Consider the following 24,854-nt stretch of genomic DNA (forward strand, 5'->3'; position numbering starts at 1 on the left):
CCAGTCTCCTGGCTCAGGTGGGGAAAGCAGACCAGTCAGTGATCTGGTACAACTTGGTTTTAGGTGCAAGACTGGGCTCCCCAGGGCTCTGTTTAGAAAGACCAGCCCAGGAGGCTTGCTCTGCTGGCCGATCTGCTTGAAGAGAAGAACCGAGCTTTTGTTACCCAGGCCTGGCCTTGAACAGGAGTCAACCCGTAGGTCTTAGTTTCAGGGCCTCTGCCCGGAGGGAGAGACAGCGGGGCAGAAGAGGAAGCCAGCAAGTAAAGTAGCCCTACCTCTTGACTGCCGCAGAAAGTATTTCAGAGGCCCAAAGTCTTCGCGTCAATCCTCAACACCGCCCCCCCCCCCCGCACCTCTGTCCCGGTTAAAGAGACGGACGTTGTCGGTCCCCTACAAACTCACTGGAAGAGGAGACGCGGCTCCTACTCTTTTGGTTTCAGGACAAAAGTAGCACGCAGCTGCCGCGCAAAGACGGAAGAGGCGCTTTCCTTTTTTTTTACCGACGCTGACAGAGGAGGCAAATCCGCGGGCACGGCTGGCTGTTGCGATCGCCACTGCCCTGGCGGAGAAAGTCCGATCCCCCCCCGGATCCCCGGCAGGCATGAGGAAAAGGGGCCGAGCAGAGAGTTCCTCGGCAGGGCCGCGACTCTCCCTCTACTGAGCGTTTCTGCGCTTCCTACCAAGTCTGAACAAAACGGCCCTTGCCTGGCACAGATGAGCACAGGCGGGGCAAACTGTGGGGCAAGCCTTTTCTGGCCCAAACGTTTGACCCCGGGACTCGGCCAGCAATAATCCCGACCCCGACCCAACCCACAAGCGAGCCTACAGACCCCTCCTTCTGCTTTGCGCCTCTTTCCAGCTGTGTCGCTCAGAATGAGCTGAATTCTGCGTATTGTTCGAAGCTTTCACGGTAGGAGTCACTAGGGGGTTGTTGTGGGTTTTCCGGGTTGTGTGGCCGTGTTCCAGTAGCATTTTCTCCTGACGTTTCTCCTGCAGCTGTAGCTGGCATCTTCCAGGCACAGATGCAGGCGAAACGTCAGGAGAAAATGCTACAGGAACACGGCCACACAACCCGGAAAACCCACAAGACCCAAGTTGAATTCTGCTGCTGTTGAGCCTGGCTTTGCTTGTGGCTTTTCAATGCAATCCGAATGACCCTCCTGCCCCCGCCCCAGAAACCCGAAAGGCGCTGGTGCTCTGAGCAAGATGGAAACCCCGTGGACCCAGTATCCCCTTCGTTCGCTTCCAACTAGATCTCAGGAACCAAACGCTTAGAAGCCGCCTATTGTTAGGAAAGCCGTCTCCGGCGGGCAAGTTGCGGAAGAAACCAGCCCCAGGAGAGAACAGGCAGGACACCCCCCCCCTCCCGCCAGCTGACACCCCCTCCCCGGAAGCAGCTTCCCCCCCTCGCAAGGCAGCAGCAGCACTTGCGGCTGGATTGTGCCCAGAGTCCACTGAAAGGGTTCTTCTCTCCCCCAAGCAGCCAGTCAAGCGCTGCTAAGATCCCAGCCGGGAAGTTTTACAGCCCGATTTAAATACATATTTAAGAAACCGCCTTCCAGGGCTGCTCTTTTGAAATCGTGGCTTGCGAGACGGCTGGCCTGTGGGCCTTGCAGATGCCCGCCTTCCCCATTGGAGGAAACCAGCAGGATTTCTCCTCCTTCCCTTCCCAATCCCTTCCCTCCCTGCTGGCATCATTGCCTAGCCCCTTTCCGTCGGACGGCCCGTCCCATTGCTTTAGGTGCTAGTTTAGACCCCAGAATGGCAACGTCGAGCCCCAAGCAGCCTCCCCAGAGAGCCTGCCCCTCGACAGCCCCCTCCAGGGTGGCTTTTGATGCCGGCGAATGCCTTCAGCTTCTGAATGAATGGTGGGGGGTGGGGGGTGGGAATCCAAACGCCTTGGCCTTATAAGAAACCGGCTTCACTTGGAAGCCAACCTCATATGACAAGGAGACTTCTGAGAGTGCAGCCCCTCCAGTCCGAGCCCCTTTGCCTCAACGCAGAACGATTTGGGGCAGGGACAGAATTGGGGTGGGGAGAGGCAGAAGAAGAAGGCTGGAAACTTTCTGACCCTGGCAACTGGGGGTGGGGGGTGGGGGGTGGGGAGAAGGGTTCCTGTACTATCCGCAAACGTTGCGCAGCACAACCAAAGAATCGCAACAAACAACTGGGGTGTTGTGGGGTTTCCGGGTTGCATGGCCGTGTTCCAGTAGCATTTCCTCCTGAGGTTTCGCCTGCATCTGTGGCTGGCGTCTTCAGATGCTCTGAAGATGCCAGCCACAGATGCAGGCGACACCTCAGGAGAACACGGCCATACATCCCGGAAACCCCACAACACCTCAGTGATTCCGGCCGGGAAAGCCTTCAACAATACATTGCAACAAACAACTGTTCGGGCCCCAACAACTGAATGGAGTTTGCGCCCCTAGGATGCGGGGGGGGGGGGCGTCCACCTCCCGCTGCCTTCGGACTGGAGGGGCTGCAATCTGGCGTCCACCTCCCGCTGCCTTCGGAGCGCCCGCGGTGGCCAGAGCGGCTTCCACGTCGGAAGGACAGCAGGCAAGCTGGGTACGCCCCTGCGTCGCGTGTGCAGGGCCGAGACCCCCGAGAAGGCAAAGCGGGGGGGGGGGGGGCGAAGGAAGCCTCGGAGGCTGCCCCCAAACGCTCCCTTCCCTCCCTCTGCCCTTGCGCCCTGCTGCAAAAACGGGGACAGAAAAGTTTTTTTAAAAAAAAGAAGACAGGAGGCGCGTTCCTTCCTGGATAAATGTTTTATGCGAGTAATAAAATATTGGCTGTAACATAAATAAAAACGGAGCTGGATACAGACGGGAAGGCGGAGTAGCGGGACCGACCCCCAACCCACAGGCCCCGAAGAAGACTGCCCAGCCGGGCTCGGCCCGCCGGCCAAAGAAATAGGCTGGCGGGCCGAGCTGGCCTCCCAAGGGCCCACTCTGTCCAGCCCCTCCCCCCCGGGGGTTGGGGGAGGTTGCCTGCGCGTGTATGTATCACGGGCCGGACCCCAGGAAGTAGGAATGGCCTTAAATCAGAGTCCCTGGACGGCTTCCTGGGATCGGCGCCCGAGGGCCCTTCGGAAACCCCCGGGGCGCCCCGTCGGTTGGGCTCCTTTGGGAAAACCGACGCCGCCTCCCCAAGTCCCGGACCCCCCAATACGCCCAGCCGGGAGCGACGGGTGACCAGCCCCCTCCCCATACCTTGCCTCCCTTCCTTGTTGTGGGACGTGAGCTCCAAGCAACGCGAGGGGACCTTTGGTCAAGCGCTCCTCACCCGCCGCCGGGCGGCTTTGCTCAGTCGGAGCAAGTTTGGTTGTTGTGGTTGGTTGTTTTTTGTGTCTTTTTTGGAAGTTCAAAAATAAATACAGAGACTTAAATTAGAAAGAGAGTCGGTGGCCCGCAAGCTGGAGGAATAAATTAAGGCGCCCCTCTCCGCCGCCCTTGCGCCTCGGTCCGGCGGGCCAGGAGGCGCAGCAGGGGGGTCGGCGCCCGCGGCTCTCCCGGTCAGTCCACGCCCCCTCCGGCCCAAGCGGAGGTGAGCGTGCCGCGCAGCCAGTCCAGTCCGGTCCCGTCCAGTCCGTCGGGGCTGGCCCCGCAGCCCCCGCGGCTCAGTCATTGCACCGGGCTCTGGAGCGTGTGGTGCAGCTGCGGCGAGGCGTCGGGCTGTGCGTAAACGTCCTCCATGGCCGGCGGGTGGGGGCCGCCGGCGGGCGTCATGCGCTTCTCCTTCTGCCGTCGGTTGCAGAACCAGACGCGCACCACCTCCTTCTCCAGCTGCAGAGTGTCCGCCAGCGAGGTGATCTCGTGGGCCGAGGGCTTGGGGCACTTGAGGAAGTGGCTCTCCAGGGCGCCCTTGACGCCCACCTCGATGGAGGTGCGCTTCTTGCGCTTGCGGCCCTGCGCGGCGATCTTGTCCAGGTTGGCCGGGCTGCCCGTGCTCGAGTCGGTCTCCTCCAGCCACTTGTTGAGCAGGGGCTTCAGCTTGCACATGTTCTTGAAGCTCAGCTGCAGCGCCTCGAAGCGGCAGATGGTGGTCTGCGAGAAGACGTTGCCGTACAGGGTGCCCAGCGCCAGGCCCACGTCGGCCTGCGTGAAGCCCAGCTTGATGCGCCGCTGCTTGAACTGCTTGGCGAACTGCTCCAGGTCGTCCGAGCTGGGCGCGTCCTCGTCCGACGGCGGCTCGTGGCCCGGGTGGCCCAGGTGCGGCGGGGAGCCGTCCAGGTGCGCCTCGGCCGCCTCGTCGTGGCCGTGGGGCGCGTGGCCGTGCGGCAGGTGCAAGGTGGGCGCCTGCGGGCACAGCATCCCGTTCAGGCCCGGGTAGGCGGCCTGCGAGTAGAGCAGCGGCTGGTGCCCGCCGCCCGTCGGGGACATGGCCGAGGGGCAGCCGCCCAGGTGGTGCGCCTGCCCGCCTTGCGCCCAGTGGCCCCCGCCGCCGCCGCCCGTCGCCTGCTGATGCACCAGGTGCGAGCGCGAGTGGAAGCCGCCGTCGAGGTCCCCCCGCGGGCCACCGCCGCCTTTAACGTGCTCCAAGTGCGAGCCGCCGCCGCCGCCGCCTCCCCAGTCGCCCGTGGCGCCCGGCAGCCACTGGTGGTGCGGCAGGCTGCCGATGGGGTGCCCCGGCGTGGCGGCCAGGCCCTGCAGGTACTCGTGGTGCATCATCTTCTGCACCTCGCGGTACGTGGCGCCCTGGTGGAGGCGCTCGGCGTCCGGCGTGGGTACTGCCAGCAGCGGGCTGCCGCGCGGCAGGTACTGGGCAGTGGTGGCCATGGCCCGGTCGGGTCGGCTGGCCCCGCGCTCCGCTGCGCGCCTCTCACTGGGGCCCCCTCGGCGGCGGGGCGCGCTTTAGAGTCCCGGCTCGGCCCCGCGCGCGGCCACTCCCCCCTGCGCGCCCCATTGGCTCCGCCGCCCGCGACTGGCAGCCGGCGCCGCGCCTCCATAGGGCGCCCCGAGCGAGGGCGCCCGCCTCCGCCCCGTCTGGAGGCGCCGGCCCGGGGATTGGAGCAGGGGGCGGCCGGTCCTGATTGGCGGGGGAGGCGCTCCATTCATGCCCAGCTGCCAAGCGCCACGTGGGGGGAGCGCGGCTCGGCCACCTGCCGGACTGGACGGGACGGGCGAGAGGCGGCCAGACACCGAGCGGCGGAGGAGGCAGGGCTGCTGCGGCCCCGGGGGCTCTTCCCGCTCTGCCGGCAACTCTCCGCTCGCCCAGCCCTTGTGGAGAGGATAAGCGGCGCCGGCGGCGGAGATGTGCTCGGCTTCGCCTTCTTTGCTGCTGTCCAGGTGAGTCCGCTGCTCCGGACCGCGGGGGGAGAGGAAGCCCTTCGTCCTGGCCAGGAGCCACCGGGAGACCCCCTCCCAACCGTTTCGCCCTCAGGTCAGACCCGCTGGGCAGAGCCTTCTCAACCGCTGGCCTGGGGGAACCCGAGCGGTGCCGTGGCTGGTGGCGGGCTTGGGAGCGACCCAGCAGGCGGGAGGGAGCCGGTCAGCCGGCCTTTGGCCCGTTTCCTTTTCGGGTGCGAGTCGACACTGCAGCGTTCCGCGGGTTCTCCCTGGCAGGTTGGGCGCTGGATGAATGGAGCCTTCGCGGCTGTAGCCTGTAACTAGGATGCACACCGACTGAAGGCTGGATGGTTTTAGGGCTCCTGGTAGGCAGACCGTTTTTCTCTCGCTCATCTATGGCTATGTCTCATCCTCGGATTGCGACTCAGAGCCTGCCCAATGGTTTCCTCTGGCTTGGTTCACTGGTAACTCCTTTTCAGTGCCAAGTCCCAGAGGACTAGTAGCTCTTCCTCCTCCACAATTGGGGTTCTGGTCAAGAAGAGGGTTGGGCTAGTGTCTGGAAGACCCAGGTTTGAATCCCCAGTCCTGCCATGGAAGCTCACTGAGGGACCTGAGCCAAGTCTCAGTCTAGCCTACCTCACAGGGTTGTTGTGAAGATCAAATGGAGGAGAGGGGGAGGAGGATTGGAGCTGTTTTGGGTCCCCATGGGGGTAAAAGGTGTGGGCACAAATGAATTTAAATAAATAAAGCCCCTACACTTTATTTAACTAAATCCTCTCTTCTGATTTATCCTCACAACAACCCTGCAAGGTACGTTACACTCAAGTGTCAGACTGTCCCAAAGTAACACAAAGAGATTCCATGGGATTGGTCCTCAAGTTTAGCTCTAACTGCTTAGCACTAACTGCTACATTGCACTGTCTCTTCTGCCCATTTAGGTGCTCCTCTGGTACTCTTGGGTTGGGGTCACTGGGAAAAAAGGAACTGGGCCCTTCTTCCACCTGCTTCTCACCCCAGGCACAATGGCACTTGGATAGTACTGATCCAGCTTGCTTCTAGGGCACTGACTTCTCTGAGAGCACACAATCTGTGCCTGTGGTTTTGAGAGAGGGGAAGCTCAGGGTGGTTAGAACAGTCAGAGCTGGGCTGGCTCTGCTTTGAGCACAAAAGAACCCAGGAAACTCCCTCATACTGAATCACTCCCTTGGTCTCTCAAAGTTAGTATCGTCTAGTATTGAGAGCCAGCGTGGTGTAGTGGTTAAGTGCAGGTGGATACTAATCTGGAGAACCAGGTTTGATTCCCCACTCCTCCACCTGAATGGCAGAGGCTTATCTGGTGAACCAGATGTGTTTCCGTACTCCTGCATTCCTGCTGGGTGACCTTGGGCTAGTCACAGTTCTTCGGAACTCTCTCAACCTCAGCTACCTCACAAGGTGTCTGTTGTGGGGAGAGGAAGGGAAAGCAGCGTGTAAGCCACCTTGAGTCTCCTTACAGGAGAGAAAGGTAGGGTGTAAATTCAAACTCTTCTTCTTCTACCCAGACTGGCAACCGCTGTCCAGGATCTCAGTCTGAGGCCTTTCTCATTATTTGCTGCCTAGCGCTTTTAACTGGATAGGCTGGGAACTGAACCTGGGACTTTTGGCATGCCAACAGATGCTCTATCATTGTGCCACAGCCCCTCCCTGGACAGTTGCTGTTGCTGGACAGTTCATATTTGCCTTGCCCTCCACTGAAGTCAGGCAGAATAGCTCTTTGGTGGTTCCTGCTGCTTCTGTTTTTAGCAGATGTCACTGCCGCATTAGGGCTCTAGCCCAGTTTTCTGCAAGGGCCCTTGACTGTAAATCCTGGAGAGTTGTCAAGTGACAGTTGCAGGTGGGTAGGCTGGCTCTTGGCAGTTTCATTCAAGCATTGCACTTTTGGCTCCCGGACTGGCTTTTCCATGGGAGGGAAGGGCTGCATTGCTTCACTTCTGGAAGATGTTTCCAAGAAATCACCCGAGGACCCAAAATACAGGCTGCTTTGGGGCTAGAGCCAGAACACCGAGGATCACAGTGGCCAATCGCTGGCAACTGACTTCTCTTTTGTGGCACCCCAAATCTGCCACTGGAGGCAGCCATTGCACTTAGTCAAACCACAGGCAAAAAATATTGCCTGGCTTCTCTCCAAAATTGAAGCAGTACCAAGGATGGGGTGTGTGTGGAGGGAAGAGGGGGGGCTTGAAGGGGAGAACTTGGAGGAGGGTTGGTGGGCAAACCTTTTGGCGCAGTTTTCTTGTAAGGACATAATTAGTTATTCCCCCAACTTCCAAAGGAATGGAATCCAGCAGATGTATGTATATATGTATGTGTTTGTTTCAAATATTTATAGGCCCGCTTTTCTCCCAGGGCATTCTGAACTGAAGGCAGGTAACAGTATAAAACAAATACAAACCCACTGAACAAACTGACGTACAAACAGCACATTAAAAACAAGACTTTAAAATGGTACGTCCGCAGCAAGATATTCTCCCTTTACCCCGGCTGGCTCACAGTGTTCCCAAGGCTCCCTGGAACAGGTCTGTTTTGCAAGAAGCTGCCTTATGCATACCTGTGGGAAATGGCACCCGGGGAAACACCTGCTTGGGGCACTCTCCACTGGCCCCAGACGTCCCACTTACCTTAGCCAGTGGAGGAGGGAAGTGGCAGTCCCGGGCAGCCTGGCAGAGCCAGGCCTGGCAGGCTGGGAGCCTGCTGTGGGGTGCCCTGTGGGCCCATGACAGAGTCCCAGCACAGCTACTCCTTCAGGAGCAGCTGGGCTGGGAGCCTGCCATGGGCCCACCGGGCGCCTCCACGTGATCTAATGGGTGGCGCCCGGGGTCAATTGATTCCCCATGTTCCTCTGGCAGATACACCACTGCAAAGGTGAGTCAGGCCCTTAGTACATCAAGTCAGTCTTGCCTACTCAGACTGGCAGCAGTTTTCCAGGGTCACAAGCAGAGGGCTTTAACGTCACCGACTGCCTGGACTCCTTTTCTGGAGATATCCTAGGAAGCCACCCAAATGCTCCTGAGCGTATTGCAGCAAGCTGGGGACAACTTGTGGCAGCGGCATTTGGAGGCCTGCAGAGACCTGGGTTCAAACTCCCCCCTTGCTTTGTGATTGTGGGCCAGTCCGTCTTGCGGCCTGATCTACCTTCCTATGCGGTCACCAGGAAAATGGGAGGGGGGGATAATTTATCCTGCTCGCTAAATAAGAACAGCTCCACTTCTCAGTGCAGCCAGTGGGCTAGAGGAGATTATCGCAAGCCTTGACCCACTCTCCTTGTAGCCAGTTTTGAAAGATCATCCTTCATCCCCATTATGAGGAACAACATCCTGCAGTGCCTCTCAGCTGTTGGCTCCCAGGATGGCGTCCAGTGGAATTATGTGATCCTCCAACCTCTTGAGCCTGTCTGGGATGGAGTGAGGGGCTCTCCTGCACTGCTGGAGATAATCTGGTGCAGTGATGGAAAGTCACGGACAGAGATTAGCCTCTCACGGACAGAGATTAGCCTCTTCCTTTGACTCAGCTGACCCGGCTGTGCTCATCTATGCTGTAATAACCCTCAGGCTGGCCTAGTCTACATGGGGCTTCCACTGCAGATGATTTGGGAATGGCAGCTGGTGCAAATTGCTGCAGCTGGTGCACGATCTCGAGCCAGCCACCACATGCATCCCACACCCCTCTGAAGAATGTGGTGTTGACTGTCCATGTGTTGCTGAGCTCAGTTCAAGGTTTTCCCCAGGAAAGTGCCAGGTGGCCTGCTGGACTGCCTCTCCCAGCTATCCCTGGTGGCTGGTCCCGCAGAGGGAATGCAAAGCGGCTGCTCCCCCTTCTTGGTCATTCTTTTCAGTCTGTTTTGTTTCTGTGCCCCTTTCCAACTCAAATAGGATCCAGGTTGGAAAGTAGCACAGAAACATCTTAAACAGAAACAACAAAACAGACTGCAAAGAATGACCAAGAAGAGGCAGCATATATATAGCCCAGGGGTCTGCAACCTGTAGCTCTCCAGATGTTTGTGGACTACAATTCCCATCAGCCCCCTGCCAGCACGGCCAATTAACCATGCTGGCAGTGGCTGATGGAATTTGTAGTCCATGAACAGGTTGCAGACCCCTGAATAGCCTGATCTCATCAGATCGCACTAAGCCCTGGGAGACCACCAAGGAGAACCACAGTCCGAATGGGAGACCACCAAGGAGAACCACAGTCACCACACAGAAGTGAGCAACGGCAAACCACCCCTGTCCATCTCATGCACTGGAAACCCTACAGGGTCGCCAACAGTGACCATCAACTTGACAGCAATTCCTACCATTATCACAAGATGCCCTCTGTATTGTGGCACAGTCTTCCTGAGCACAATAGGAAGCAGTTCTGGAGTAAGCTAGTGCGGGGCCTGTAAAAAAATGCACATAAATATCAAAACATAAATTATTTATTTGCATAGTAAAGCAATTCAATTTTTTTTCATCTGCTATCCAGCCAGATAATACAACAGATGTCTTGGCACGTCAATAAGACTACTACTTATAGATAGGTATTAATTTCAAATGTCAAAACTGAGAAAACTACAACCTGAATGTTCCATTTTCTAGATTTAGCGTCAGCTCCCCTGACATAAACAACAGCATTGCCAGATCATGAGAATACGGTGAGATACTGATTTCACCAGGCGGCTGCAAACGTTTAGCATGGGGCCCTTGAAATTGCAGGGCCAGTAGCCTGTGCTACTCTTGCTACTAGGTTAATCTGGCACTGTTAGGGGGGCAAGACGGAATCTTTTAGGAGGGCTTTTATGCAGTAGGTGGATTGCAGCAGTGGCTTGCTGAATCTGTGTATGACTGTTACTCCTAAAGCTTGGTGGACTTCTTTCTAATATGCTGTAATGCTTTCACTGAATGGCCTGTGTTGACTAACATTCCATTTACCTGGGATCTTTGGCGAGAGTGAGACAGGCTAAAGGTGCACCAACTGATTACATAAAAATACACAAATCTGAAAAGCTAATGATCACCAGGGCTCTGGTGGCAGGGAGTACCTGGAATAACAAAAGCAGGGTGGACGGTGGAGGAGAAGTTTCTCTTTCCTCTTTGAGCCTCCTCGCTTTGGTGGGCGATTCTGTCCTTGCACCTTTATGTTATTTATTTTACGTTTACAGCGTTTATTTATAGGTCACTGTTCTAGCTGGGACTCCAGGCAGATTACACAGAGTGAAGTGAAGCGAAGCAACAGGATGGAGCGTTCAGTAAAGAATAGAATAGGATTTGGTTTGTAGAACCAACCAGGTATCTATTAAAAAAAAAACATTAACATGTTAACTTGAAACATTAAAGGATGCCAAATTACGTAATAGGACCCACCTAACAGCAAACTCTGCACTATAGCAGAGGCCACAACTCCTATTTGCCCAAATAACTTTGTGCATCCTTTGGACAGTGCTGTCCCGTTGCCTACACAGAAAAGCCCCCTCTGTCATTCCCTTTTGAATTGTTTGTGCAAAGCCAAGAGAATGGGAACCTCCCTGATCTCCTTGATGGTGAGATCCTGCCTTCTTTCAACCACCCTCACTGGGCTTGGCTGCCATCCAGAGTCCAGAGGTTTCCACCACTGGCAATGGACTTGAAGGCTGGAGAGGGTGTTGTGGGGGATGCGTGACTTCGGCATAGAGTCTGCCCTATGGAGAGAGGGTGAGACTTTATAGGCTCTGCCAGGCTGGGGGCCAGCAGTGCCCCTTCTGACAGTTTTCCTTCTGGACTGCTTCACTAACCTGGGGTTGCAGAGAAGGAATGGGGCCAACGGACAGGGCAGCCAATCCCTAGCTGAGCCCCTCCCTCCTTCAGAGCTGGCTTTAGTGACCCATATAATCAGCCCGATTCCTGGATGGGTTTTGTGTGTGTGGGTGGGGTGGGTGGGTGGGGGGAACTGCCTCTGAACCTCTGATTGCTGCCCCACTCCAGTCTTTTCTCCAAAACTCCCGCGGGGAGGATGTGCAACACTGGGCGCTCCCCGCTCTGCAAGATTTCAGTGACTCTCTGGCCGTGAGCCTGCATGGACCAGCCAGTCCTTTGCATATGCTCAGAGGCACTCTCCTGCTTTGAGGTGCTGGAGAAAAGTGGGCATCACTGTGCCAGAGCTTCTGTGCAAAGTTTCTGAGACTGACGCGTGGACCCGCAGTTCTCCCCCTAGGAGGGTCCGCCGCCTCCGGAACAGCCCAGGGAATTGGGAGGAGAGCTCATCTCTTGTTCTTCAAATGGGTTGAAGAACCATCCTCCCTGGTCCCTTTCCGCCCGCAAGACCCTCTCCGGTTGCAGCGGATGAGTGGCTTGCTTGCAAGGCGCGGACGCTGGACGAGACGACGGCCGGGCGAGGCAGCCTGGCGCCCTTTGGACTGGCCTGAGCTGGCCACAGAGGTAGCCCCGACGGGCTGGTCGTCGTCTGCGAGGGAGTGACCTTGAGCGTAAACGGCTGGGGGGGGGGGCGGGGGCGGTGAAGGTGGCAGCTGGTCTGCGACCCCCTTCGCCTGTGCGTTGGGGAGGGACAGGATGGGGGCAGGCAGGGGAGTTCGGAACAGGGGCGCAGTGGGGCTCGCCCACCTCCAGTCTCCACGTGAAGGGGAGGGACCTTGCCTTCCCTTTTTGGTCGGTCGCCTCCCTCCAACCACGGCTTCCGAAGGGGCCCCAACCCTCTGGGAGAAGGGGCGCCCGGCTGCATCCGGCCCTTCTTCCGACGGGCTGCAGAAAAGACGCAGAGGAGGAAGAGAAGAACCCCCTCGACAGGGGCGTAACGAGGCAGCCCTGGGCAAACTGTAGCCCTGGGCAAAACCTGAGTTGGATGCCCCCCCCATGGGCGGCCACTCCACCACGACCAAATTTTATTTTGCACCAGGACATTGGTGCCTGCAGGGGGTGCCTTTTTAGACATATCAGCACCATAATTTCAGCATATCATCAGGAGACTGTCCTTATGCTACTCCCCATGTTTGGTGAGGTTTGGTTCAAGGAGTCCAAAGTTATGGACTCCCAAAGGGGGTGCCCCATCCCCCATTGTTTCAAATGGGAGCTAATAGGAGATGGGGGCTACAGTTTTGAGGGTCCATAACTTTGGCCCCCCTGAACCAAACTGCACTAAACCTTGGGGGTATCATCAGGGCAGTCTCATGATGAGACCCTGAAAGTTTTGAGACTGTGCCTTCAGAAATGTCCCCCCCCCCCAGCCTGCAACCCCCATGGACAGCAATACAGAAAACTCAATGCAGAACAAAGATTCTTGGGCAAATTTCTGGGATGTTCCTGCAGGGGGCGCATTTTTTTGATGTATCAGGGTATCATCTGGAAACTGTCCTTATGGTACCCCCAAATTTTGGTGCAGTTTGATTTAGGGGGTCCAAAGTTATGGACCCTCAAAGGGGGTGCCCCATCCCCCATTCTTTGCTAAGGAGATGGGGGCTACCCTTTGAGGGTCCATAACTTTGGACCCCCTGAACCAAACTGCACCAAACCTTGGGAGGTGCCATCATCTCCAGATGATACCCTGAAATTTTGGTGCTGATAAGGCTGACCCTGTTTAGCTTCTGAGATCTGATGAGATCGGGCTGGCCTGGGCTATTCAGGTCACTGATTTGGTTCCTCACTGGGTAACAATTGTCTGTGGAGTCAGATATTCCAAACCTAAATGACCTTGATGCAAAGTCATCATTATCCTAGTCAGTGAAATGGCTATGCCGTGCTAATTATGACAGCATCAAGGGCAGAGGGGTGGAGTTGAGGAATGCTGGCAATGAAGGAGAGCTAAGGTTTTCTGTCAGAATCTGTCCCTTCCCCAAGTCCAGTCCTGTCTCTTCCTCTGGCGCAAGTTAGGGCAGCAAAATAGTTGACACAAGAAGAGCCTATTGGATCAGACAAGTGATCCATGTAGTCCAGTATTTAGTTTCACAGAATGGCCAACCAGTTTTCCTGGAGAGCTTCTCTGATGTTGCCTCTTAGCACTCGTATTTCACAGATTTGCTGCCCCTGTAGATGGAGGCTCTCTTCATGGCCAGAAACCATAGGTTGGCTCCTCTTCCATGGATCTGTCTAACCCCCTTTTAAAGCCATCTACAGCCACTGGTGGCGAATCCCACAATTAAATTTCTCATTGAGTAAAGAAGTCTTGCCTTTCATCTACCCTGTACTTACTACTCAAAAACTCCATTGGGTGCTTACAGGAACTTGGATCCTTCTCCACCCCTTTTGTTGTAAGAAAGCAGCCGGTCCTGGTTCTGTCTGCACATCAGCCATGGCTACTTTTCTGAAGCACTTGGAAGGCACCTGGAGAAGTGCTTATGGGCACCATGTTGGGGAAAGCCTGTTCTGGAGCATCTCCGTGAAGTTGTTCTCTATTTGTCCTGCTTCTGCTTTGCTGGGATCTTTCCTGCTTTGCTGGGATCTTTCCCAAACTTGGTTCTCAGGCATGGTTTGACAAGGAGTGATGTTGTGAAGGGTGTGTGACTGTGTGGAATTGCTGCAAGAATGGCTGTTGCCTCTTTTGTTATGCTGCTAATTTTGCTCTGGGGGATGAAAAGAGGAGCCCGGTGCTTTATGATGGTGAAAGGTCCGGCACAGTGATGGTCATTTTGGCTGAGCTCCTGAATTGCCCTGCTTGATAGTATATTATTTGGAAAGCTTTGGAAAAGTGCTTTATAACAACTGCTGCCATGTTGGCGGCCTGATATCTGCTCTGGTTTTACGTCACTTGAGTGGAGTCAGGGACTTGACAAAATAAGCTTCCTGTCCCTTTAAGGACTGTGACTATTTCCCAAACAGGCGGTTAACTGCAGAAGGTGCCACATATGTGTTCTAGTCTTTGAAGTCCTGGCTAATAATTGGATGGGAGACCATCAAGGAAGTCCAGAGTTACTGTGCAGAAGCAAGCAATGGCAAACCATCTCTGTTTGTCTTTTGCTAGAAAACCCTACAGGATTGGCATAAGCTGGCTGTGACTTGATGGAGTGTTACACAACCAGCTCTTGAAGAGGACAACGAGAGAGACAGAGAGAAGAGCTTCTACAGGAAGTGAGCAGTAACGGGAACTTAACATGACGTTCTCTGAAGATCCTGGAGCAAAAATGTCTGCAGACAAAGGTGACCAAGATTCCAGAAGTCTCTTGTGCTCTTTCCATCAAAGGAAGCCAAGCACAGGGATTTGACAAAATAAGCTTCCTGTCCCTTTAAGGACTGTGACTATTTCCCAAACAGGCAGTTAACTGCAGAAGGTGCCACATATGTGTTCTAGTCCCTTGGATCTGCTTCCCTTGGATCTGTTTTCCATTTGTAGATGCTTGTGGGGACGAAATCGCCATTGGAGCCAGAGAACCATCTGTGACCAACAGTGCATACAAGTTCAGATCTCTTAAGGATCCTACTGAGAGTTTATTCCCAGGAAAACCTTCTTAAATTGCACTGGAGAATGCTGGACTAGGACAAAAGAGACCCAAAATGAAACCCTTCCTTAGCTATTGAAAATTAGTATGTGACCTTGTATCAATCACTCCCAGGCCAACCTAATTGGCAGGATTATTGCAAGATTAAAATGAGGAAAGGGCATATTCTCTACATCGGGGTGTCCAACATGGTTCCATGGTGCCAACATGGTGTCCAACATGATTACAGCACCTTTTTATGGTGCCCACCAAGTGTTTTTAGAAAGTGGGTGGGGCTGGGTGGAGTAATTACCCACTGGGGTTTTGACCGGCCATTGGAGATCTGAGTAGCTGGGCAGATTAAAATAATGCTTCAGCAGCAGCTGCCACCACAGGGTTGGTTTTACTCTCTTTCACTCCTCTTTCTCAGTGTACTTTAAATATATATATAGTTCCACCCCCACCTTGTCTCAGAATTCCAAATGTGGTGGCAGGCTCAAAATGTCAGGGGACCTCTGCTCTGCATTGTGGCGTAGGAGGTTAAGAGCTCGTGTATCTAATCTGGAGGAACCGGGTTTGATTCCCAGCTTCCGTCTGAGCTGTGGAGGCTTATCTGGGGAATTCAGATTAGTCTGTACACTCCCACACGTGCCAGCTGTGTGACCTTGGGCTAGTCACAGCTTCTCGGAGCTCTCTCAGCCCCACCCACCTCACAGGGTTTTTGTTGTGAGGGGGGAAGGGCAAGGAGATTGCAAGCCCCTTTGAGTCTCCTGCAGGAGAGAAAGGGGGGATATAAATCCAAACTCCTCCTCTTCTTCTTCTTCCTCTTCTTCTGACCTCTGTGGAGGGAGAAAAGGAATGTCAGAGATGGTTTGTGATTTGGTTTGCGCTTTGGAGGACATTTCCCACCATGGGCAGCTGAAGCAGAGCCCTGTGGAAGGTATCCACATACATGATTGTGTGCAGGCAGCCAGATGCCACTCACATTGTCATACACATATTTAATTCCCTTGCCCCACACACAGATGGAATGGGGCAAAAGTAGCATCTGAAGCATGTGTTGGTGGGCCTTTCACAGGCCTTTCCTTGGCTTCACAGTGCCTCATGTTGCAAGCCACTTATTGGCAGAGGCCCAGCACTTCTCCAACCCGTCTCACTGGAGCCGCAGTCTGCTCTGCAACTTGTCTTTCTCATATTGTGTTTCGCCAACAAACTCCTACTGCTGTCAAGGAGGCCCCGAGGAGGATCTGTCTTCTCTTCCCGCCCCAGCTCGCCCATGGTGATGAATTGCTCGGTTGTTCTTGTTACAGCTCACAAGAAATGTTTTTTTTCCCCTAGTCGGCTGTCTGAGAACCTGTTCCGGCGACTGAAACTTGCATCATTCCAGTCAGCTGGGAAAGCCAGCAAGGAGAGTCAGTGAGGAAGGCATCGTACTGTGGGGCTGGGAGATGATTCCTCTGAATGTTCTCTCCCACTGAGGAGATGCCTGGGTGGGGGGGGGGGGAATTGTACATACATACTTAATGTGCCATCAATTGGAATTGACCCATGGCAACCTCAGCAAGGGGCTGTTAAGAGAAGAAGCAGAAGTGGTTTGCCATTGCCTTCCTCTGAGGAGCCTTCCTTGGTGGTCTTACATCCAAGTACTGACCCAGCTTAGCTTCTGAATTCTGAGAAGATCAGGCTATACCATGCTTCCTTACCTCTCAGGGATCGTCATAGGGGAGGATTTAAAAATAAGATGCCTAGAGAGCTGTGCTTGTGATGCATGGGATGACTACACATTGACTTGCCTGCATGATGTGGAGGCCACAGGTATCATGTTGCATGTTGATAGGTTGTTAGGTAGTTTGAGGGAGGAGCCAACAGCTATGGTGCATGTTGGCATTCATTACATTGGGAAATGTAGCCCACAGGTCCTGGAAATTAAAGTTAAGCTGCTTGATGAACATCATGGTCCTCCAGGGTAGATTTCTCATAAATGCTTCCTGTTCCATGCGTTGGGCCAGATAGGCAGCCTGCCTTCAGGAGTATCAACGTGTGGACAATACAGTGGTGTTAGGAGGAAAAGCTCAGGTTTGTTAGGAATTGGTGACATCTTGGGAGAAGCCAAGCCTGTACAGAAGGGATGAGCTTCAGCAGAGATGGAGGAGCCTCCAGTTCAGGAAGATTCATCAGCCAGAGAAGATGGTGGAAATTAGTCAGATTATTTTATCAGGGTAGATACTGTGGATGAATGTTCTGTAACAGATGACCTCCCCCTCTAGAGGAGACAAAGAGTCAGAGGAAATACTGTATACAGTTATGTTGTTAAAAAAAAGAATGAAGTGTGTTGGTGCTTATGTTCTAGAAGGCTCTGAGCCAAGATGACACGCCTAGTACCTAAAGTAGTCATATCTGGATCCTGGTGGAACAGGGAAAATCAGTAGTATGTACTCATCCCTGTAGGATGGATGAGAAAAGCCATAGTATAGTGGCAAGGAAAGGCAGAGTGAAGAAGATTGGAATGGCTGTTTTGGGTTTTCCGGGCTGTGTGGCCGTGGTCTGGTAGACCTTGTTCCTAATGTTTTGCCTGATTGGAAGATTGGAATGCATAGCAGGAATGAACCCTTTCACGCTGCGGGTGATCTCAAAATGACAAGAAATCAGAGAGGTTACAGAAGGAGATCATGTTGTAAAAACTGGGGACTCGTAGCCTCACCTTGGTTTGGTCTGTCTGCTCAAATTCGGAGAGAGAGGAAACTTCTAGGTGTGATAAAGGACTGTGCCTGAGAATAATTAGTCATGGAGCCAACTAGAGGGGAGCTGACCCTGGGATTTGAATCACAAAGAAACAGGCACCATGTAGTTATCAAATCCAACATACGTGAGATCAGTAAATTCCTTGGAAATATCAACACCACCATATTGAACCCCACCCCCGAAAAGAGAGGAACTTTTCAAAGATGAATTAAAAGGAACACCTGCAGTTTCCTTCTTCTGAGCCAGACTTCACTTGATCAATCCAGGTCAAGATTATCCACCTAACTGGCAGTAGCTTCCCAGGTTCTCATATAGAAGTCTTTCAGTCACCTAACGCTTTCTTTTAAAAACTTGAGATACCAGGGATTGAACCAGGAACCTCCTGCATACAAAATGGATACTGAAACATACGTCAGTGGTTCTCAACCTTCCTAATGCCGCGACCCTTTAATACAGTTCCTCATGTTGTGGTGACCCCCAACCCTAACATCTATCCATTTTACAGATGGAGAACACTGATGCAGAGAGTCTTAGGCGACCCCTGTGAAAGGGTCGTTCGACCCCCAAAGGGGTCCCAACCCCCAGGTTGAGAACCACTGCAATACGTAGATACTGAACCATCCCCTCTTCCCCATATTTGTCAGTGTGAGGGTGGTTATTGAGTTGCATCAAGGAACTCATAAAAAGCAATAAGATCTCTTCTAGATGCTGAAGAAATTCTTTGCACCTGTCTTCTCTGTTGAAGATATAGGTCACATACCTATCATTGAGTACATTTTTGTGTGTGAAAAACTGAGTCAAATAGAGGTGTCCAAAGAAGTGGTTTTAGAGACAATTGACAAATTAAAAATGAACGTCCAGTCAATATACATTTATTTGTTTGGTTTTATTTTTATCCCACCCTAGAGGTCTCAGAGTGGGTTACAACATACAATTGAGAAAAGTCATAACATTCAATACAGCCTAAGAACAATAACAACATATAACGATCAAACCTGTTTAAACATTCATGATATTACCAACGCAATGGGAAGCAGGAAACCATCTCTTTTGCCAAAGGCCAGGGAAAATAGGTGTGTCTTTACCAATTTCCTGAACGCATATAAAGAAAATATTTGATGCACCTCAGGTGGGGAGTCTGTTCCACAATCCTGGGGCCACCACTGAAAAAGCACCGTCTTGAGTCTTTGCCTTTTTTTTAACTACTGAAGGTGGTGGTACCATCAGAGGGGCTTCATCTGCTGATCTTGGGTCACAGACAGGTCAATATGGGAGAAGGTGTTACTTTAGATATTTGGGGCCCAAGCCAAGTAGGCCTTTATAAATCAAAGGTAACCCCTTGAACTGGGCTCAGTAGTGAACTGGCAGCCAGTTTAGTTCTTCTAAGACCTGCAAGATGTGCATCCGGCCAGCAGCATCCATTAGCAGTCTTGCTGCTGCGCTCTGCACTAGCTGCAGCTTCCAAACTGTCTTCAAGGGCAGCCCCATATAAAATGCATTACAATAGTCCAGTCTGGAGGTTACCAGAGCATGGATTACTCTAGCCAGATCATCTTTGTCCAGAAGGGGCCATAACTGGTGAACCAGCTGGAGCTGGGAATAGGTACTCCTGGCCACTGCCTCCATTTGAGCTTTAAGTGTCTTTTAGTTTTAATTTAATTTAATTTAAATTTTGCTTAGCTGTCAGAGCAGGGAGATTTGCCAATGAGCACAGCTCTGCACTAGACCTCTTTTCTCTGCCCATGGCCAGCCAGCCTAGCTCCACCCTTCCCACTCTTCGTACGGCTGTCCATGCCTTCCCCTTTGCCCCCTCCCCCTTCACATTGCTGGCTCCTTCCATCTTCTTTAAATGCTAATATCAACGTATTGATGTATTGATATAACAGAGTTGGCTTTTGCAAGGAACAGCACAAGCAGGGGCTGTTTCTCGCTACAGCCCACCTCCCCAGTTTGCTTCTGGCTTCCTTGATGATCAGGAGGGCTTTTTAAAACTTATTTTTCTGACAAGTCTCTTTTAAAAAACAAGCCTGTCTCCAGAAAGAGAGAGAGAGAGAGAGAGAGAGAAGGGGAAGGAGGGGTTAGAATATCAATTCTATAGCATTGGGACTATTGAATGTTTTGAGATCTGTGCCTTTAAGAGGGACTGAGAAGAGAACCAGGAAACAGAGGCCCTTTCAGATTTGCTGTGGGGGAGGACTGCACTGCTTCCTCCTATAGAAACAGAGAATCATAAGGAGACCACACTTCAGCCCCACCACACAGTTAAAAGGCCCGAGGTAAGTGTTCCATGAGTAATGGACGTTAGATTGAGCCAATCTGGCCATACTGATTTGGAACCTTGTGGCTGGAACTGTGACACACACTTCATGGGGCTGCCCAAGAAGACAACTTGGACACTGCAGTTGGTCCAGAATGTAGCAGCCTGATTTACTGTCAAGGGCTATGCTACCCATTTTGAAACAGTCTCATTGGCCACCAGTTTGTTTTTGAGTGTAATTCAAGCAGGGACTATAACAAATAGCACCCAGGGCAAGCAGTGAAGCTGTGCCCCCACCCCCATGGCATGGCTTCTAGCGTCCCCCACATTTAACTTTTTCTCTCCCCCACACCCACTGCCACGACTGTAGGAATCCATCGAGTCCTCTCTGAGTCAGAAGCAGCAGAGAGGGAGAGATACTTCTCCCATTCTCCCCCGTTCTCTCCTCTCTCTTTCTCTCCCCCATTTTTTGCCCATCATGCTCCTCCCCAGAAGCCCAAGGAATGACTGTGTGAAGGGTCATGCAACCCCTTTGCCTTGGAGTCCTCCTGCTGGCTTTCCTCTGGCTTCTGTCAGCTTCTTTCCAGCAGACTCTCTTATCTGTGGGCGTTGCGGCAGCTGTTACACTGCTCTGGTGGCTCTGCTAGGGGGCGAGCCAGAGGCAGGAGGGGGAGGTGGCACCTGAAGCCACTGTGCTGCTGCTGGTGGTGGTGGTGGGGCTGTGCTGCAACCTCAGCTACCTCTTCAGCCTGACCTGTACCTCCTTCTTATTCCTCATTGCTGCCTTCCTGGCCTGTGGGGGAAGTCACAGTGGGAGGGAGGGAGGCAGCCGGCTAAATGCGCCCCCCCATGTAATCCGTGTGAGGGGTGTTTGGGTCCCTGAGCTCAACCCCCCCTTAGATTCATGTCTGAATTCAAGCATCTTTAAAGTGCTTCAGGGCCATAGGCCCACATACCTGAGAGACCATTTCCTCTCATATGTCCCATGCACCAGCTCCAGTTTTTATCCTGCTGCCAGCTGACTGTTCTCCACTCAGAGTGGCCCCACCTGGCATTAACCAGAGCCTGATCAGTCCTTTTGCCTCATGGCCCCTATATTGTGGAATGAGCTTCCTGAAGAGGGGAGCAGACTGAGTGACCTCATTGGTGATCTTCAGGAGGTCCCGTATGGCTTGCCTATTTGCAAGGGCTTTCGATGGGGTGTGAACAGCAGGCATATTTTGGGAGGGGGGTGGAGGTATTTGAGGTTTTTTATGAGGTTTTAATTAATGTTTTAATGCGTTCTTGGAAGCTGCCTTGAACCATGAGGAAAGTGGGGGTATAAATATTTTTATAAAGTAAAATAACAAGATCAAAATGTGTCCTTTCATGAATTAGTAACTGGCTACAAATAGTAGGCACCAGAGGGAATGCTAGATTTCACAGTGGAGGAAAGTGAGAAGTGGGGCCCTCCAAGAATCTGTGTTGGGGCGTGGGGTATTCAGAACTGACTTTGAAATTTGGAATGACGAGATGGTGAAGTTAGAGCACGATGCCGAATTGCTTGGGATGGTGAAAACACAAGGGAGGAGCTCTGAAAGGGTCTCTCCAAATGAGATGAACACACAACAAGATGGCAGATGAAATTCAATGTAATTAAATGCAAAGTAACGTGTATATACTGGTGGGGCCTATTCTGTTGATTCAAGAAAAAGACCTTGGGGTTATGATGGGCACTCATTGAAAATGTTGCCTCAATATGCAGCGGTGATTTTTTTTAAAAAAGGTAAATCCCGTGCTAGGGATCATCAAGAAAGAGAATGAGAATAAAACTGCCACTAGAGCAAGGCCTTTCGGGAGAATATCATCTACAGTTCTTATCACTGCATCTCTAAAGGGAACTGAAGAACTGGGGGAAATGCAGAAAAAAGTAGCACAGATGAACAGGAGGCTACAGTGCCTTCCTTGGGAAGCAAAGCCAAAGAATACAGGGGTTTTTAGTTAAGGAAAAGGCCAATTGAGGAGTGACATGACAGGGCTACAAAGTTATGAAATAAGAAAAATAAGAGCACTGACAAGAGACAAACTTTTCTCTCTTTCCTGAGACATTAGATCTTATGTATTGTTGAAGGCTTTCATGGCCGGAATCACTGGGGTGGTATGTGGTTTCCGGCCTGTATGGCCGTGTTCTAGCAGCATTCTCTCCTGACGTTTCGCTTGCATCTGTGGCTGGCATCTTCAGATCCTCTGAATCCTCTGAAGATCCTCTGAAAATGCCAGCCACAGATGCAGGCGAAACGTCAGGAGATGCAGATCCTCACAGATGCAGATCCTCTGAAGATGCCAGCCACAGATGCAGCCACAGATGCCAGCCACAGATGCAGGCAAAACGTCAGGAGACAATGCTGCTAGAACATGGCCATACAGCCCGGAAACCACACAGCACCCCATTGGATCTTATGTTCACCCTGTGAAATGTTTGGAAGTAGATTCAAGACGGATGCAAGGAAGGGCTCCTTTGCCCAATAGGCAATTTACCGGTACTTGCTGTGGAAATCACTTCCATATGATGTCGGGGTGAATTTAGATGGATTTGAAAGCGAGCCAGATGAATTTATGCAGGGTAGGCTTCTTAGCTACGACTGATGAATGGAACTTTCGGGGTCATAAGCAGAATATCTGAGACTGTCAGAGCAGCAGGAAGTGGAGCCATTGTTTGTGGTATCTGACTCGTGGTGGCCCAAGATCACCCAGTGAGCTTCTGTAGTGTGAATGGGGATGTGAACCCGGGTTTCTCAGGTTCTAGTCTGACCCCTTAACCCCTATTCCACACTGGCTCTCTGCTCCCCAAAGCAGGTTACAATATATGTAGAAACACATTTTATCCTTTCAACAAGTAGAACACATTCCATTCACCTTTTGCTAAAGTAAATCTTGTTAAATGTATTGTCGAAGGCTTTCACGGCCGGAATCACTGGGGTGCTGTGTGGTTTCCGGGCTGTATGGCTGTGTTCTAGCAGCATTCTCTCCTGACATTTTGCCTGTATCTGTGGCTGGCATCTTCAGAGGATCTGATAGTAGGGAAGCAAGTGGAGTATATATACCTGTGAGTAACAATGAAGATGCACCTATTGACCTTGCTATCTTCATTGTTACTCTCATGCTATATACTTCATTGTTACTCACATGCCAGGCTACTTCTATTCAGATGCCCTCACCTATTGATCTTGCATCTTCATTGTTACTCACAGGTACATACATTCCACTTGCTTCCCTACTACCAGATCCTCTGAAGATGCCAGCCACAGATGCAGGCGAAACATCAGGAGAGAATGCTGCTAGAACACGGCCATACAGCTCGGAAACCACACAGCACCCCAGTAAATCTTGTTAGTCTTTAAGACCCTTTGTTTTATTTTGTTTTGCAGACTAACATAGCTACCTTGTGTTATCTCTAGACAGGGAACACAACAATTAACAAACTGAACAGACCACAAATAGGACTTAGCAGCGGCTCCTTCAGTCATGAGACCACAAGAATGGAGTTTCACTTTCTATAGAGTCTCTGGAAGTCTCTGAGCGAACTCTCTAAGGGAAGTCTCTGAGACAACTGTGAGAGTTCTGCGAGAACTGTGACTGGCCCAAGGTCATATATAGGAGAGGGGAAAGAAACCTGGTACTCCACATTAGACTCCACCTCTTTTAACCTCTACACCAAGGGTATCAAATTCATTTGTTACGAGGGCTGGATATGACATAAATGTGACTTGGTTTGATCGGGACAGGTGTGTGAGTGTATGTGCGTGTGGCTGCCTCAGCTGGTGAGCCCTCAGCAGACTCGCCAGCCCAAATTAGCACTGGTGGTGGCTACCTTGACTGACGATCCTGCAGAAGGCTCACCAGCCCAAAATGGCACTGGGGGAAGTGGTTGGCACTGGGTAGGGGGGTAGCTGCTTGCTCACAACTTGCTCGCCAGCCCAGATCAGCACTGGGAGAGGTGGTAACCTCAGCCTGCTGTACACACATCAGAGGCCTGTTGTAATTCTGGGAGGACTCCAGGCCCCACCTGGAGGCTGGTAACCCAATGTCCTCTTCCTCCTCTACTGTGGGAAGCAGCAGGCCAAAGCCACTGTCAGGCAGACTGATTCTGCAGCTGCCAGGTGGTGCCTTCGGGATGGAGAGGTCAGGTGCCTGCAAAAAAAAAAAGTGGTCCATGAGCTCTGGTTGCCTTACCTGGTCTGTATACCCCTTGGGTCTTTCTCTCTCTCTCTCCCCCCTCACTTGCCAAATGTAAAAAGGCAGGTTAAACCTAGGGGTGGGGCTGAGAGAGGTCTCCTACTTTCTCCTGACTTCAGTGAGTGGAACGGAGGTACTTCTTCCTCCCCCAGGTTTTCTCCCAGTTGCTGGGAGTGGGGTGGGGGGAGACGCTCTTCTGGTTAGGCAACAGCCTGAACCTGCCCGGTCCTGCAGCGCATTCCTGGCTCTAGGGAGGACAAGCTCCCAAAGGTGGCGTGGCTCATTCCTTGGCTAGAGAACTCCTGGGTGGGATTTTGAATAGCGAAAGAGAAGCGAAGAGAAGCCTCCAGGCCCGGCACATATCAGACATCTGGCCTTGCTGTTGAGAAGGGATTCAAAGAAGGCTCCTTGCGGAGAGCTGCAGGGAGGAGGGGTGCCCAGCTGGAGGTGGAGGGATCCATCCAGGCAGCTTTTCAGAGAGCCCGCCTTCTGCGGGGAAAGACATTATGGAGTAAAGCAGCCCTGGTGAAACTTTTGGGAGGAAGGTTTCAAAAAATGGTGGAGTTTACCTCCTGGTAGTCCGTCATAATACTGATGGGCTTTACATGCAGAGAAAGAGGATGCTGACTTTCATCTGGGCAGAAAAGGGAACTGCAAGTCAGCAGAAGGCCTCATTGGGTTGCCAGTTTCCAGGTAGAGACTGGAGGTCTCCAGGAATTACAACCGATCTCCAGATTACAGAGATCAGTTCCCCTGGTTTTTTTTAAAGGCTGCGTTGGAGAGTGGACGCCATGGCATTACACCTCAATGAGATCCCTCGGGCCCCAAACCCTCTCCTCCCCAGGAACCACCCCCAAAATCTCCAGGAGTCCAGGAACCTCCCAGATGGAATGGGCAACCCTACGCCCAGTGGTGGGATTCAAATAATTTAACA

The 24,854-nt window shown here is 52.6% G+C and overlaps 2 protein-coding genes across 2 annotated transcripts in view; both read right to left on the bottom strand.

The window, feature by feature from the left end:
• Positions 1-2,749: 2,749 nt before the first annotated feature.
• On the bottom strand, positions 2,750-4,867 carry POU3F1 (POU class 3 homeobox 1). Its single transcript, XM_048499926.1, has one exon. It carries the CDS (start codon positions 4,776-4,778, stop codon positions 3,624-3,626), a length of 1,155 nt encoding a protein of 384 aa, XP_048355883.1. The 5' UTR covers positions 4,779-4,867; the 3' UTR covers positions 2,750-3,623.
• A 15,151-nt stretch (positions 4,868-20,018) lies between these two features.
• Positions 20,019-24,854, bottom strand: part of LOC125435428 (cilia- and flagella-associated protein 251-like) — a gene marked incomplete at its 5' end in the record, with an annotated part of 208,150 nt that continues 203,314 nt past the window's right edge. Inside the window, 1 exon segment of the mRNA XM_048501628.1 lies at positions 20,019-20,348. Coding sequence (XP_048357585.1) covers positions 20,019-20,348 — 330 coding nt within the window.

This window comes from Sphaerodactylus townsendi, linkage group LG06 (assembly GCF_021028975.2).
Source record: "Sphaerodactylus townsendi isolate TG3544 linkage group LG06, MPM_Stown_v2.3, whole genome shotgun sequence".
NCBI classification, from domain to species: Eukaryota; Metazoa; Chordata; class Lepidosauria; order Squamata; family Sphaerodactylidae; genus Sphaerodactylus; species Sphaerodactylus townsendi.